This window comes from Gopherus flavomarginatus, chromosome 4 (assembly GCF_025201925.1).
Source record: "Gopherus flavomarginatus isolate rGopFla2 chromosome 4, rGopFla2.mat.asm, whole genome shotgun sequence".
NCBI classification, from domain to species: Eukaryota; Metazoa; Chordata; order Testudines; family Testudinidae; genus Gopherus; species Gopherus flavomarginatus.
In genome coordinates, this window is record NC_066620.1 from 127,576,385 (window position 1) to 127,591,934 (window position 15,550).

At 41.0% G+C, this 15,550-nt stretch overlaps 2 protein-coding genes across 2 annotated transcripts in view; both read right to left on the minus strand.

Annotated features, from left to right (window-relative positions):
* LOC127049179 (uncharacterized) overlaps positions 1–15,550 on the minus strand; it is a 419,610-nt gene that overhangs the window by 284,048 nt on the left and 120,012 nt on the right. The window lies entirely within an intron of this gene.
* NT5DC1 (5'-nucleotidase domain containing 1) overlaps positions 1–15,550 on the minus strand; it is a 278,111-nt gene that overhangs the window by 8,975 nt on the left and 253,586 nt on the right. Inside the window, 1 exon segment of the mRNA XM_050951616.1 lies at positions 4,396–4,400. Coding sequence (XP_050807573.1) covers positions 4,396–4,400 — 5 coding nt within the window.

A 15,550-nucleotide genomic window follows, 5' to 3' on the forward strand; every position in this document is an offset into this window, starting at 1 on the left:
TTTTCCAATAAAAAACACAGTCTGAGACAAAAACAGTCTTCTTCTGAAGTATATAGAGGAAAGTTATGAATCATTTTGCACTATTGACCTGTACAGGCAAAGCCAACATCTTTTAACTCTGATACTACAGCAGCGTTCCTCATGGGGAATAGGAAGCTATGCAAAAAACAGAACTTCCTTCTTTCCGTTTCTGAGGTCAATGCCATTCCAGTCCATAGGGCAAACAAAACTGTCACAACTTTAAACAGTCAACAGCAGGGACAATTTGTAACTCCATCCAAAAATATCCGCCATATTATTATACAGAAATCCTCATCAACTATATAGACACTTCAATGCACCCTGTAACTGTGGACTTTATTTTGAAAAAAGTAAAAATCCTGTCACTCTAACAGGAAATTATTAAATGAGGAAATCATTCAGGAAGGCCTTAGAAAAGTTGATCAAAAGGCTGAAGAGTGGCAAGTCCTGAAACCATTTATCCATAACGTAGAGTTTTATCTCCAGGTAACATTATTATACAGATAGGGACAAATCCTCAGATGATGTAAATAGTTATAGTTCTAATGGAGCTATGATGAAGGTTTACACTAGCTGACAATCTGCCCCATATAGTGCCACCTTTGCTTAGATTTAAAAGTTGTTGAAGAAAAAGGTGGAAAATATTCCATTTTTAAATAAAAATGAGTTTGAAGACAAAAGTAGTAAATGGTGTTACTGGAATAACATGCTTAGATGAACTATCATTGCAGAATGAGGGAACTGTCAGATGATCTATTGGGAGCTGTATGCAGTGTTGTTGTAACTGTGTTGGTTCCAGGATGTGAGAGACAAGGTGAGTGAAGTAATACCTTTTATTGGACCAACAAAAATTGGTCCAGTAAAAGATATTACTTCACCCACCTTCTCTCTACTGGGAGTAGTCTTTCTACATGTAAAATATAGCATGGATGGGTCTTTTCAAACACCAAACTTCTTCACGACCACGAATTAAGAGGAGCTACTTCTGTTTCATTACACTCAAAGAGCTGTGGCATTCCAGTGGCAAAAAGCAAAATCAGAAATGGATTTTATCTGATGTCAATTATTTCTCACCAGCAGGTTCCAGTGCTTTCCTAAACAGGAGATCAGGTGTCTGCCCTGTTAAAACAAAGCTTCTGAAACACTGAAATCAGCAAGAGTGAAACATTCTTTCTATCAGCTCTGACAGTCACCAGTGCTGCATGCACACCCTTATATTGAAAAGTAAAAAAGTAGGGGGAGAGGGGACAAAGGGGGAGCAAATCAGATTTCCTAGCAGTTAAGGAAAAACATGCCACATGCAAACAAAGTTCTTCCTAATTTTTTAATGAATCGAAACACAAAGAAATTGAAGAAAAATGTTTTGGCCCCCTCTCTGAAGCGATATGCAGGCTAGAAAATATCACTGTGGATTTTCATAATCAATGTGTAAGTATTGTGACAGACCCAAACCAGTGGGGTACAGGAGTCTGGTAGAGGGCAAATATACTGGTCACTGGGTGAGTAGTTTTATGTTCCCTGAGTGACCAGAGCAGGGGCTACATTAGAGTAATCAGGAACCTGCTAGAAGCAATTAAGGCAGACAGGCTGATTAGATCACCTGCAGCCAATCAAGGCAGGCTAATCAGGGCACCTGGGTTTAAAAAGGAGCTCACTCCAGTCAGGGAGGGGGGAGCTAGAGGAGGGGAAGTGTGTGTGAGGAGCTGGGAGCAAGAGGCACAAGGAGCTGAGAGTGAGAGGGTGTGCTGCTGGAGGACTAAGGAGTACAAGCGTTATCATACACCAGGAGGAAGGTCCTGTGGTGAGGATAAAGAAGGTGTTTGGAGGAGGCCATGAGGAAGTAGCCCAGGGAGTTGTAGCTGTCATGCAGCTGTTACAAGAAGTACTACAGACAGCTGCAATCCACAGGGCCCTGGGCTGGAACCTGGAGTAGAGGGTGGGCCTGGGTTCCCCCCAAACCTCCCAATTCCTGATCAGACACAGGAAAAGTTGACCCAGACTGTGGGGAAGATCATTGAGGTGAGCAAATCTGCCAAATAAGCGCAGGACCCACCAAGGTAGAGGAGGAACTTTGTCACAGTATACTTTGAAAGATCTCTTTCTGTGCTACTTATATGGCTCTCATCAATTCAGTATCTGAAAGTCTCACAATAAGTAATGGATTTTATCGTCAACATCCCTGTTATGTACAGAAGTGCTATTGTCCTAATTTTACAGACAGGGAAATGAGGCCCAAAGTAGGTTAAGGCCCAGACCTTAAGTGCCTGAATCCCTTTTGAAAATTAGATGTAGCTTCCTAAATCAGTTAGGCATTCCAACACTGAGAGCAGCAATGCCTAAACACCTTTAAAAATCTGAGTCCAAAGGCAGGTCCACACCACTGCTTAAGTCAATCTAACTTACATCGCTCAGGGGTGTGGAAAAGACACTTTCTCTGGAGCAACACAAGTTACAGTAACCTAAGCACTGTCCGCACCAGTGCTACATTGGCAGGAGACACTCTCCCACCAACATAGCATTCGCCTCTCGCGGAGGTGGGGAAATTATGCCGATGGGAGTGCGCTCTCCTGTCGGCATACAGTGTCTCCACCAGACACGCTATAGCAGCGCAGCTGCATCTATGTAGCTGTGCCGATGCAGAGCTTCTAGTGTAGACCTGCCCTAAGTGACTTGCCTGGGGTCACACTAGAAAGTCTATGGCTGAGGTGGAAATCAAATAGGTCACATGAGTCCCATTACCTAATTGACCATTGCTCCCAAATTTGCTGTATACAATGGAAATATTTGAAACATTGCCGGGAGTCACCAGGCTTGGACAGAGAGCAGGACGGTATGCTTAAAGCACAGGTGATAGCAGAAATGCCTGCTTCCCATTGCAATTATCTGCAACCACCGTCCTCACAGCAGAGACACTCTTCTCCAGACCCCAACTATGCACTTCCCCAATGCAGACCCCACAATTTAGACACTCATTTACCCATCTTTCCATCCCAGGCAGACACCCCCATTTTGTCTCCTCCAATGTGAGCAGGCAAGCTTTCAGCCTTATTTTCCCCACTTAAGTGCTGGTCCTGGGTGCAAGTATGTTGAGTGAAAGTGATCATGAAATCATAGAGTTTGCAATTCTAAGGAAGGGTAGAAGGGAGTACAGCAAAATAGAGACAATGGATTTTAGGAAGGCGGATTTTGGTAAGCTCAGAGAGCTGATAGGTAAGGTCCCATGAGAATCAAGACTGAGGGGAAAAACAACTGAGCAGAGTTAGCAGTTTTTCAAAGGGACGCTATTAAGGGCCCAAAAGCAAGCTATTCCGATGGTTAGGAAAGATAGAAAATGTGGCAAAAGACCACCTTGGCTTAACCACGAGATCTTGCGTGACCTACAAAATAAAAAGGCATCATATAAAAAATGGAAACTAGGTCAGATTACAAAGGATGAATATAGGCAAATAACACAGGAATGCAGAGGCAAGATTAGAAAGGCAAAGGCACAAAATGAGCTGAAACTAGCTATGGGAATAAAGGGAAACAAGAAGACTTTTTATCAATACATTAGAAGCAAGAGGAAGACCAAGGACAGAGTAGGCCCACTGCTCAGTGAGGAGGGGGAAACAGTAACTGGAGACTTGGAAATGGCAGAGATGCTTAATGACTTCTTTGGTTCGGTCTTCACTGAGAAGTCTGAAGTAATGTCTAATAAAGTGAATGCTTACGGGAAGAAGGTAGGTTTAGAAGATAAAATAAAAAAAGAGCAAGTAAAAAATCACTTAGAAAAGTTAGATGCCTGCAAGTCACCAGGGACTGATGAATTGCATCCTAGAATACTCAAGGAGTTAATAGAGGAGGTATCTGAGCCTCTAGCTATTATCTTTGGGAAATCATGGGAGACAAGGGAGATTCCAGAAGACTGGAAGGGGGCAAATATAGTGCCCATCTATAAAAAGGGAAATAAAAACAACCCAGGAAACTACAGACCAGTTAGTTTAACTTCTGTGCCAGGGAAGATAATGAAGGAGATAATTAAAGAAATCATCTGCAAACACTTGGAAGGTGGTAAGGTGATAGGGAATAGCCAGCATGGATTTGTAAATCACAAATCTTGTCAAACTAATCTGATAGCATTCTTTGATAGGATAACGAGCCTTGTGGATAAGAGAGAAGTGGTGGATGTGATATACCTAGACTTTAGTAAGGCATTTGTTATGGTCTCGCATGATATTCTTATAGATAAACTAGGAAAGTACAATTTAGATGGGGCTACTATAAGGTGGGTGCATAACTGGCTGGATAACCGTACTCAGAGAGTAGTTATTAATGGCTCCCAATCCTACTGGAAAGGTATAACAAGTGGGGTTCCGCAGGGGTCTGTTTTGGGACCGGCTCTGTTCAATACCTTTATCAACGATTTAGATGTTGGTATAGAAAGTACGCTTATTAAGTTTGCGGACGATACCAAACTGGGAGGGATTGCAACTGCTTTGGAGGACAGGGTCAAAATTCAAAATGATCTGGACAAATTGGAGAAATGGTCTGAGGTAAACAGGATGAAGTTCAATAAAGATAAATGCAAAGTGCTCCACTTAGGAAGGAACAATCAGTTTCACACATACAGAATGGGAAGAGACTGTCTAGGAAGGAGTATGGCAGAAAGAGATCTAGGGGTCATAGTAGACCACAAGCTTAATATGAGTAAACAGTGTGATAATGTTGCAAAAAAAGCGAACGTGATTCTGGGATGCATTAACAGGTGTGTTGTAAACAAGACACAAGAAGTCATTCTTCCACTTTACTCTGCGCTGGTTAGGCCTCAACTGGAGTATTGTGTCCAGTTCTGGGCACCGCATTTCAAGAAAGATGTGGAGAAATTGGAGAGGGTCCAGAGAAGAGCAACATGAATGATTAAAGGTCTTGAGAACATGACCTATGAAGGAAGGCTGAAGGAATTGGGTTTGTTTAGTTTGGAAAAGAGAAGACTGAGAGGGGACATGATAGCAGTTTTCAGGTATCTAAAAGGGTGTCATCAGGAGGAGGGAGAAAACTTGTTCACCTTAGCCTCCAATGATAGAACAAGAAGCAATGGGCTTAAACTGCAGCAAGGGAGATTTAGGTTGGACATTAGGAAAAAGTTCCTAACTGTCAGGGTAGCTAAATACTGGAATAGATTGCCTAGGGAAGTTGTGGAATCTCCATCTCTGGAGATATTTAAGAGTAGGTTAGATAAATGTCTATTAGGGATGGTCTAGACAGTATTTGGTCCTGTCATGAGGGCAGGGGACTGGAATCGATGACCTCTCGAGGTCCCTTCCAGTCCTAGAGTCTATGAGTCTATGAGTCTATGTTCCTCATGCAGTTACATTTGCTGGTGTGTTCCCTATTTAGGGCAAGTATCCCAATGCTAGACCCATATATGCCCTCCTTCCCTGCCTAGCTGTCTGCTGCTGCTGCTCCTCTTTGAAATGCTGATGCCAGACATGTTTTGGATATTGGATGCTCCACAATCCATAGTATAGTAGTATGCTAGGTTCTAACACTTCAAGGAGAAGACAATGACCAGCCAGCAGCAGAAAGGTAGAATTGCATGGGAGTGCAGTCAAGTGGCAGGAGATTATTAAAATATAATATATTTTATAATATAAAATATAATATAAGTATATAAGCCAGGGGAAAAATGCAGACTAATTATAAGTCAGGACAGGATGCCTTCAGCATTTGAAGCATCCTGGGTGAGTCCAGCCTGAACATGATATCATGTTTTGGTTTGGATGTCTCCTTTTGACATGTATCAGAGGTGATCCATGTTAGTCTGAATCTGTAAAAGCAACAGAGTCCTGTGGCACCTTATAGGCTAACAGACGTATTGGAGTATGAGCTTTCATGGGTGAATACCAATGCATCCGATGAATTGGGTATTCACCCACGAAAGCTCATGCTCCAGTATGTCTGTTAGTCTATAAGGTGTCAAGGACTCTGCTGCTTTTGACATGTAATGCAAAACAACCAAACATGGAAATGGCCTGGGGTATGACAGGATATGGAAATAAGACAGACAGCCAAGCAGAATGTAGATTCTGTTTTTCTCTCCAAAGATGTACTGTGGGGAAAAAGTGGAATGGCCAAGGAGCAGACTGGTCCAAAAGGAACATTCTCCCTCACACTTTCCATCTCCTACATAATTCAAATTCTGTGCAAATGATGAGGTTTAATTAAGAGATAAATTTCTTCAGTATATTTCTTGTTTGGGATATATATAAATGAAAAGAGGAATTAAAATAACTAATATAACTAAATATAGAATAAAATGAGTTAAATGAAAATTAGAAAACAACAACATTCTCTTAATGATCTGTATGGTAAAAAAAAGATACAGAGAGGGGAAAGTTCTTTTAAAACCTTGTATTTTTCTATCTTTATCTGGCTTTAAAGCTTGAATGAGTCAGCCTGTAGAACTGCTTAACAAGGTTTTAATGGTGGACACTAAAAACTCAACTGCAGGCACTAAGGCAGTGTCTGAGCATCGAGCGATGGGGGGAAAATGAAGTTGAATGTTTGAAACCTAAGGCCAGGTCTACACGTGGAAGGCTTTGCAGGTACACTACACTGGCACACTACACTGGTTCCAACTCATACCAGCAAAAGAGTGATATAGATTATTTCAGCCCACCCCTAAGCAAAATAATCTATACTAACAAATGCACTGTTTGTCAGTAGAACTGAATCTATGCTAGGACCTTTTGCCAGCACACCGCATCTCACTGCTGACTGACATATCAATGCTACAAAAGACTATAACCCAAACCTGGCCTAAGTAAGAGTTTCACTGTTCCACAGGATTGTTAGTGGACTTTGTCTTGCTGGAGATGGATGAAGCTGGAGAAACTGCAAGCAGACAATCTGTAAACTTCAGGTAGGATGCTGTGCAGATGCAGATTGATAGTCAACTTCTGGTCAGGGGCCAGAGCACAGGTAGATGGCAAAGTGGTATACAGGCATGAATTTCCAGGGGGCTTACGGGAAAGAACTGGAGGACCATAAGGTCAGGATAGCTGTGACTGCCTGGGCCTGTGTATTTTTATTGTAGTTACCTCAAAGTAGCAATACATGTTAATAGGTACCTTGGGTTCTTCCCTTCAGCTCAGGGAGTGATGGCTGCCTTGCCTTGTGGCATTGATAGGCTGTGGATGTGTGAACACAGAGCATGTTAAGAGAAAAAACAGTAGCTGAGCATGAGCTGAGTTAAGTCTGCAGTGAAGACTTAATTGTAGAAAGTAATTGTAAGAGAGTGGCAGACCCTCTCAGCAGGAGTTGGGACCCTGCAGAGGAATGCTGATTGGGGCAGGTGTGGTTCATTAATGCTACCCTGGATATAAGGGAAGTAGGAGGAGACTGCTAGATTGTGATTGAGAAGCCATAAAGGGAGAAATCCTAAACAAGAGTCATGACTGGGAGAAGCTTTGTCCTGGAGTTGTTTTGAGTTATCTTGTTAATCAAGGAGAGGTGAGCTGTACACCAACCCACAGTATGTACATTCTGTGATAGGACGAGATAAAGGCTGTAACCATTCCCAGTAACATTTTAGGATACTGAGAAAAACAATTCTTCAAGTCTGGTTAAAGGATATGCACCATCCTACAGCTCTGGGATCCAGTCAGGACCCAATTACAGCCTGAAAATGAAATTATACTGCCTGAGTTAAAGGATAACATTAAAGTGGAAATAACTCAGTGGTTCTCCCTCCTTAATGAGTGGCCCATATGTTTACCCCTTTAATCGTTTAGAGGTGGCTATGCTTTGACATGTCACAGTGCAGAAGAAAGATTACAGGAACATTTCTGTCAGTCAGTGGCGAGGAAGTAATCTTTAGGGTTATGCATGATTTAACAAGACCTCCAGGGGCACAAGTCAATACATCTGTATGGGGCCAAAAGGATTTAATAAATCATAATACAAACAAAAGGAAACCTATTGTTTATGTTCAAAGTAATTCTCAAAGAATCATACCAAATAGTTCAAAAATTTTCTTTAATAAGGTGACCCATGGACTCTTTACAAGCCAGTTTTAATGTACATTTGCTTTTATCAAAAAGCAGTTTATTGTGGTTTTCAGCACTAGTATACCAGTAAATAAATAGTAAAATTAATGACTTCTTAGCAATATGAGATCTCTCGAGACTACTCAGCTATTAAATATTTACTGAAGGAGAGATGTGGGACAGTTATTTTTTGGTGCAAAATATGGAATTGTGCAGATGTCTGAGGTGCAATCTAGAATAGTTCTACTATACCAGGTACATCTGTCTTCTGTTTTCTATCACACCCATAATTTGCAGCTCCAAGCAGAAACATGAGCTTCTTTGACATGGTTCAGTGGCAATTTTATCATCACATTTACACAACAAGCAGAGTGACCCCCCCTAGACCTTTTGTATATTTTGGGAGACAGAATATACACTCTTCGGCACCTTTAAAGAGATGGCTTTGACAAATTATACCACCAACTGGGATCTTGCTCTTCCATCAGTTTATTGCAATAATGATAAGGCATGAAGGAATACTTATGCACTTACATGGGCACAACATGACTGGATTTTAGATGGTTTGTTAGATTTTCAAACATACGCATTATCCTCCTAAACCCAAATGAGAATGGATTTGAAACGTGTGTCTAATATAAAATAATGGTCACATTTTAAAAGAACAGCTATAAAATGTAAAATTAAGGTTACACCCAGAAAATATCTAGATTTTCCACTAATTCTTCTTTAAACCACAACTATTTTAAAGCTTCCAGGTGGCTCATTCTCTTGTTCCTTGTCTATAGCAGTACTCCCAACCTCAAGCATTCAACAGTTATGAGACAGGCCCCAAAATCTTGAGATTGGCCTAAATTCTGAGATTTTGTAAAAACTAATAAATGTTGAGTTCTTTTTATTTGGCTTCTGGGCTTGGGGCCTTTAGGTTTCACATTTTCAAGCTTCTCTCTGCAACCATGAGAGCTAGAAATTTTTTAAAAAGCGTGAGTGAGTGAGAGAACTCAGTCTCAGACTCTTATATAATCACAGGATTCTGGAAGCTGGGGCTATAAGATAAACATCAAATGCAGGGAGATTCACAATAAAATCATGATAGTTTATACCATTGCTGTAGACCTTGGGACCAAGAAAAATATTAGTCTTCTGGTCAAAATTTAAAACAGTGGCATTGGCACTACTAATGGTTTGGCATTTAGTGGCTTTTTGAAATAAGAAAATACTTTGCTTGAAAGTAATATATTGTTTAGACCTGACATCCTCCATATATAATACCAGCTATTGTTGATGGAATAGCTACACTGAACAGGACACGCATATATTTAAATGGATAATAGGTAACATGATCAAAAGTCAACAGCAAAAAGTGAGAATGAGAGACTCCTCACACCACACAAGATGTCAAAGCCATGTTTTCTAAGTGACTGAAACCCAGCCTCTGAAAAAGGAGGTGATATTTTACACACCCAGATTTATGCAAAACCTCAGACATGCAAAGCCACTAATCTGTACGTACAAACTGGCATGCAAATCTGTACATATAATTTTGGAGGCTGCTTTTGAAAATATGGCCTCCACTGTTCTTCTCTTTGGAGAATGTGAATGGAAACTGACTGAAATTGAAATTGGGGAAAGATATAAAGACAGAGCACAGACTGGAGGGTTCACCTCCTGGTTAAGGGACTTGACTGCAAATCAAGGCATCCAGTTCCTATTCTTTTCCCAGCCTCTCACTTTCTGTGAGATCACAGGCAAGCCACTTAACCTTTGTATGATTCAGATTCCAAATCTTCAAAATAGTTCCCTACCTACTAGGGGAAGCAAGTGAGAATTAGCTCATAGAAGTGATTTCTGCCCCTTTGAGCTGAGCTGCTATATAAATATAATTATTTTTTATCTCAGTTCCCCTTTATTTTATCAAAGGTACAATTCAGAATGCTACTCACCTGTTTAGTTAAGACTTCCTTAAAAATGCTTAAAAGTCAAGATGATAATATCTTAAAATAACACTTTCACAGTTTTATTTCAGTTTCATTGCAAATTAAAGAAGATACCTGGGGCTCACCACATAATACTTTTTTTTGGTCCTCTGGGCAATTCTAACAATAAATAAAGTTTAGGTTGGATATTAGAAAAAACTTTTTCACTAGGAGGGTGGTGAAGCACTGGAATGGGTTACTTAGGGAGGTGGTGGAATCTCCTTCCTTAGAGGTTTTTAAGGTCAGGCTTGACAAAGCCCTGGCTGGGATGATTTAGTTGGGGATTGGTCCTGCTTTGAGCAGGGGGTTGGACTAGATGACCTCCTGAGGTCCTTTCCAACCCTGATATTCTATGATTCTTTGTTTTATGATTAAGGAATAATAAGACAGGTGTCCTATTTTAAGAGGCAATGATCGAATCAGCTAAAATCCAAAGTAAGAGAATATTTTCTTTTTTAACCAATGAGCAACCCAGATTATTGCTGAAGAGAATGGGATGGTCATACTATTATCTGCTGTCATTTTCACCCAGATGATTGGAGGAGCAACCAAAAATGCTCCACATTGAAGCTGGTACAAGTGGTGGGAAACAGAATGGAAAAAACAAAAGTTAACTTTAATTAATTAAAGTTAACATCTTAAAAAGCTAGTCTGAAAAAAAGGGGAGAGTTGAAGGGAGAGGAAACGAGGATGAGAGGTATCTGAATTGGAAGGAAATGTTTTAAGTAACATTTTATTTATACATAATAAAAATATGTAGCAATTCCTACTTTACAGATGGGGAAACTGAGGGTACGAGCTACTGAGTCAGTGGGAGTGTCTACACCATGATAAAAACCATACAGAACCAAGTCTCAGAGCCCAGGCAAGCTGACTTTGGCTTGCGGGGCTCTGGCAGTGAGACTATAAAATTGCAGCACAGATGTTCAGGCTCAGGTTGGGGCCTGGACTCGGAGACCTTCTCCCCTTGCTGAGTCTTATATATGTCTATTGCAATTAAACATCTGCAGCTGGCATGTGCCAGCTGACTCAAGCTCGGGCTAAGAGGCTGTTTAACTGAGGTGTAGATGTTCAGGCTTGGGCTTGAGTATGAGCTCTGGGACCCTGTGAGGGGAGCAGGTCCCAGAGCTTGAGTCCAGCCTGAGCCCGAATGTCTACACCACAATTAAACACCCTCTTAGCCCGAGTCCTGCAATGCCAAGTCAGCTGGTATGGGCCAACTGCTGTTTTTTAATTTCAGTGTAGTCATGCGTTTAGACCCTAGGCTGTAGCATGAGCCCAAAAGTTTACCCTGCAATTTTATTGCCCCGCAGCCCAAGCCCTGAGAACCTGAGTAGCTGACCTGGGCCAGCCATGTCCATGCCATGGGTCTTTTATCGCCGTGTAGACATACTCAGTACCACAGCCAAGCTTAGAATTTAGAATTCTGTCCCCACTGTTGAACTCACACCATGTCGCTGTCATTTAAAACCTCAATATCTCTGAAAGTGAGGATAGTGAAGTAAAAAGAACAATGATTTTTATTGAAATAGAAAGATAGCTATATATAGAGTATTATTATAATAAAATGGGGATAGAGATGAAGCAAAACTCTTTTTGAAGGAGATATGACACCATCACTGAAAGATGCCACCAAACTATTTTCTTCAGCAAAGTACTCATTTTACCTATTAAAACATGCAACTAGCTTTATATTTTGATTGTATGGGATAAAGCAAAAGCTCTCACAGCATCACCTACTTTAAAAGACCTTTCCTATAAATACTTTTCAATAAATGGCTCTAGTAATGTAGCTATTTTGCTAACTGAGTACTGAACTATTACTTTTATATATGTAAAATCTTTAGGTATAACTCCTAAAAGGCATAGTAGAGCCAGTCAAAAACTGAAAACCTATTTTAATGAGAAAAATTAAATTTCAAAGTTGCTGTTGTTTCAAAGTTTTCAAAACACACCCATATTTTCCCCCATTTTTTCATGTTTTCCCCAATTATTTTAAAAATTAAAAATGATAAAAAACATTATGGAAAATTTTCATTTACAAAATCCAGTTATTGATAACATTTTCAATAGGGTTTTTGATGAAAATTTAGAACCTCAACAGCTTTTGTGATAAAATGTTAAATTTCAACAATGCTGAAAATTTTTGATGGAAAATTTTGTTTTGGTAAAAAAAGCAATTTTTTAAGGAAAAGAAATTGTTTAAGACGTATCAACCAATTCTACTAAAACATTGTCCCTGTTCTGGATTAATACTCACTATTTTAAAAAGACAAATGCAAAGTGCCCCACTTAGGAAGGAATAATCAGTTTCACACATACAGGGGAAGAGACTGTCTAGGAAGGAGTATGGCAGAAAGGGACCTAGGGGTTATAGTGGATCACAAGCTAAATATGAGTCGTCAGTGTGATACTGTTGCAAAAAAAGCAAACGTGATTCTAGGATGCATTGACAGGTGTGTTGTAAACAAGACACAAGAAGTCATTCTTCCACTCTACTCTGCACTGGTTAGGCCTCACCTGGAGTATTGGGTCCAGTTCTGGGTACTGCATTTCAAGAAAGATGTGGAAAAATTGGAGAGGGTCCAGAGAAGAGCAACAAGAATGATTAAAAGTCTAGAGAACATGACCTATGAAGGCAGGCAGGCAGAATTGGGTTTGTTTAGTTTGGATGAGAGAAGACTGAGAGGGGACATAACAGTTTTCAAGTACATAAAAGGTTGTTACAAGGAGAAGGGAGAAAACGTGTTCATCTTAGCCTCTAAGGATAGAACAAGAAGCAATAGGCTTAAACTGCAGCAAGGGAGGTTTAGGTTGGACATTAGGAAAAAGTTCCTAACTGTCAAGGTGGTTAAACACTGGAATAAATTGCCTAGGGAGGTTGTAGAATCTTCATCTCTGGAAATATTTAAGAGTAGGCTAGATAAATGTTTATCAGGGATGGTCTAGACAGTATTTGGTCCTGCCATGAGGGCAGGGGACTGAACTCGATGATCTCTCGAGGTCCCTTCCAGTCCTAGAATCTATGAACCTATGAAAAAACAGTCCACAAGTTTCTGGTAGAGTTGCCACTTCAGTTTGTCCTCTACTGGCCAGATGTGGTATTGCAGAACCCTTACCTCAATTTCCCCATGTCTTTTGGCCTACTCCAGCTGCAAGTGTTCTATCCCTCCAGCCAGACCACTCTGCAAAGTCCTGCTCCTTCCAGGGAGGCAAAATTCTTTATTGAAATCCAACTGAAAATATGAGAACTGAATCTTTAGCCCCAACAGGCCTTGTCTTCCTCACAAGCACAGTTCAGCCTTCATAGTCTTTCCCATGACTCAGCATTTGCTCTTATGCCTCAAACAACCCCAATAGCCAGGAGCTGGCCCACTCCTCCCCTCCCACAGGAGTTCAGACAGGCTGCAGCTCATCCGGGTACCTGTCTCCAGTCAGGCTTCCAGCTCACCCTGTCTGCTCCTCTCTCCTTTCCACTTCTCAGCCTTCCCTCAGGCTGCTTCTCAGAGAGAAGACACGTCCCATCTCCTCTTTTCTGGGTATCCTGACTCCAGCTAAGCTCACCTTGCTCTTTATGGAAATCTCCAGCTCTCCCCCAGCAGCTGGGTCTGATATCTAAGTTGAGCCACATGATCTCCAGGCAATTAGGATCAGCTGGCGGTGAGGAAGGCTAGCTGATCTGTCACAGGCTGAACCCTTAAAGGCCAGCCATCCTGTGATAAAGTCATTCTTTGGATTTCCATGAACATTTCTGTCAGATCTTTGCTTTTAAATGATAATGTCCTTCAGGCATGGCCAATGTGTTTGTGACATGACAGGACCAAGCATACTGTTGGCACTTAGAATACCTGAGGGGAAAAAGAAAGCACTCCAGAGCACATCGAGCACATCAACCACATCTAGCTGGTCGTCTAGCTAGTTATTCCAAAACAAATGCAGCAAAGCCAGAACTTACAATCTCTGCCAAAAAAATCAAGGTTAGGCCAGCCAAGACAAACAAGACTTACACAGCTTCTCCTAAAGTCAGTCAGACAAGTCACTGCAGTGGGGTCATAACCTCCCCAACATCAAATAATGAATGGACCTTTTAAAAACTCTCTTTGAAGAAGTGTATAAAGTTCTCATACAGTTTTACTTATCCTCTACTATAATGTGCAGTTTAAAAGTTTAAAAATGTTGATTTTGATCTTTCCCTTAGTTCATGTGCCTGAGTTACGTTTTAGTCTCCAGAGTCGTCATTTCCCTAAAATGTATCACATTGAGGGACTGCTCCATGACACACAATCCTTTCGCCCTATGTGGCCAGGATGCAGCCCTCTGCAGTGTTGAGAATCCACAGGTGCAGAAGGACTAGGAGAGGGAGAGTCAGTGTGCAGTGCAATGCACTGCCCTCTAAGGCCTGCAAAGCAGCCTTAACCTTTGTGCTATCCCCCACCTTCTGAAGTGGGAAATCTCCCTTCGAGACTTTGCCAGCCCAGGAAAAAGAGCTGTGTCTTCAGGGAACTGGAGTGGGGAAAGTAGCCTCAAAACAGGGCTGACCCTGCAGATTTCCCCAGGACCCATTGCATCCAAAGACAAAAATGCTGTCAAAGGGTATGCAAACCCTACCCACTAGAATGAATCAGGGAAAACGCTGTGAGGGGAACTTCACGGAGGTTTCCTTTCCCCTAGTTCTTTTCATGGCTAGAGGTAATTGGGCCACTTACCTTTGGAATGACAGAAACTTTGCCATGCATCAAAGGATAGAATATAATTAAGTTATGTTGTAGTAGGCTAATTGTTTTGTAATATCCTTATAATGTAGCTGCGTTCTCAGAATATAGTGGCACAGAACTATTCAGTGGTATCTTTAGCTGATTCCTAAACATTATCAACCTTTGTAAGTGTGAGTAGTAATTCAGCTTATTGTGCTGGCAATGGCTGTAGAATTAACTTTGTTTGGTAACTCTGGAATTCTCTCTCAGACTAGTTATTCTTTCGTTTTATGCATGAAATAGACAGCACTGAGCCAAGAGGATTTTAAATGGTGCACTTTTTTGAATTAATCATAACACTTATACAATGACCTATGTATCCCTTTAAGATACGAAGTGTTAAGGGTATTCAGCATGGAAATTGAATGGGTTAGACTAGGACTGATAATGGAAGCAGAACTCTTCACCACTACTAGTAGTCATCAATCTTTTGAATCCAGCTCAAGTCTACTGTGAATGCAAAGTTATTCATATAAGATGCTGTTTGGTTAACAAAATGAAATGAGTTAGTTGTCTCAGTCCAGGTTCTGTTAGGCATGTGATAATATCAAAAATCCACCACAACTGGCACCGTTGTTGGCAGTCTCAATAGACAGACAGATGGTTGAATGAACCTCGACTCTGAACTTGCCTCTCATCTCTAGAGAGGGAGCCTTTTAGGTGAGGGTTAAAACATACTGCCACTGCTGGTGACAGGCCTGTTTTGCAGATAAAGAGAAAGTGAACTGATCCAGAAAAGATAAATCAACTCAAACAAATAGTTTTGGCTTTT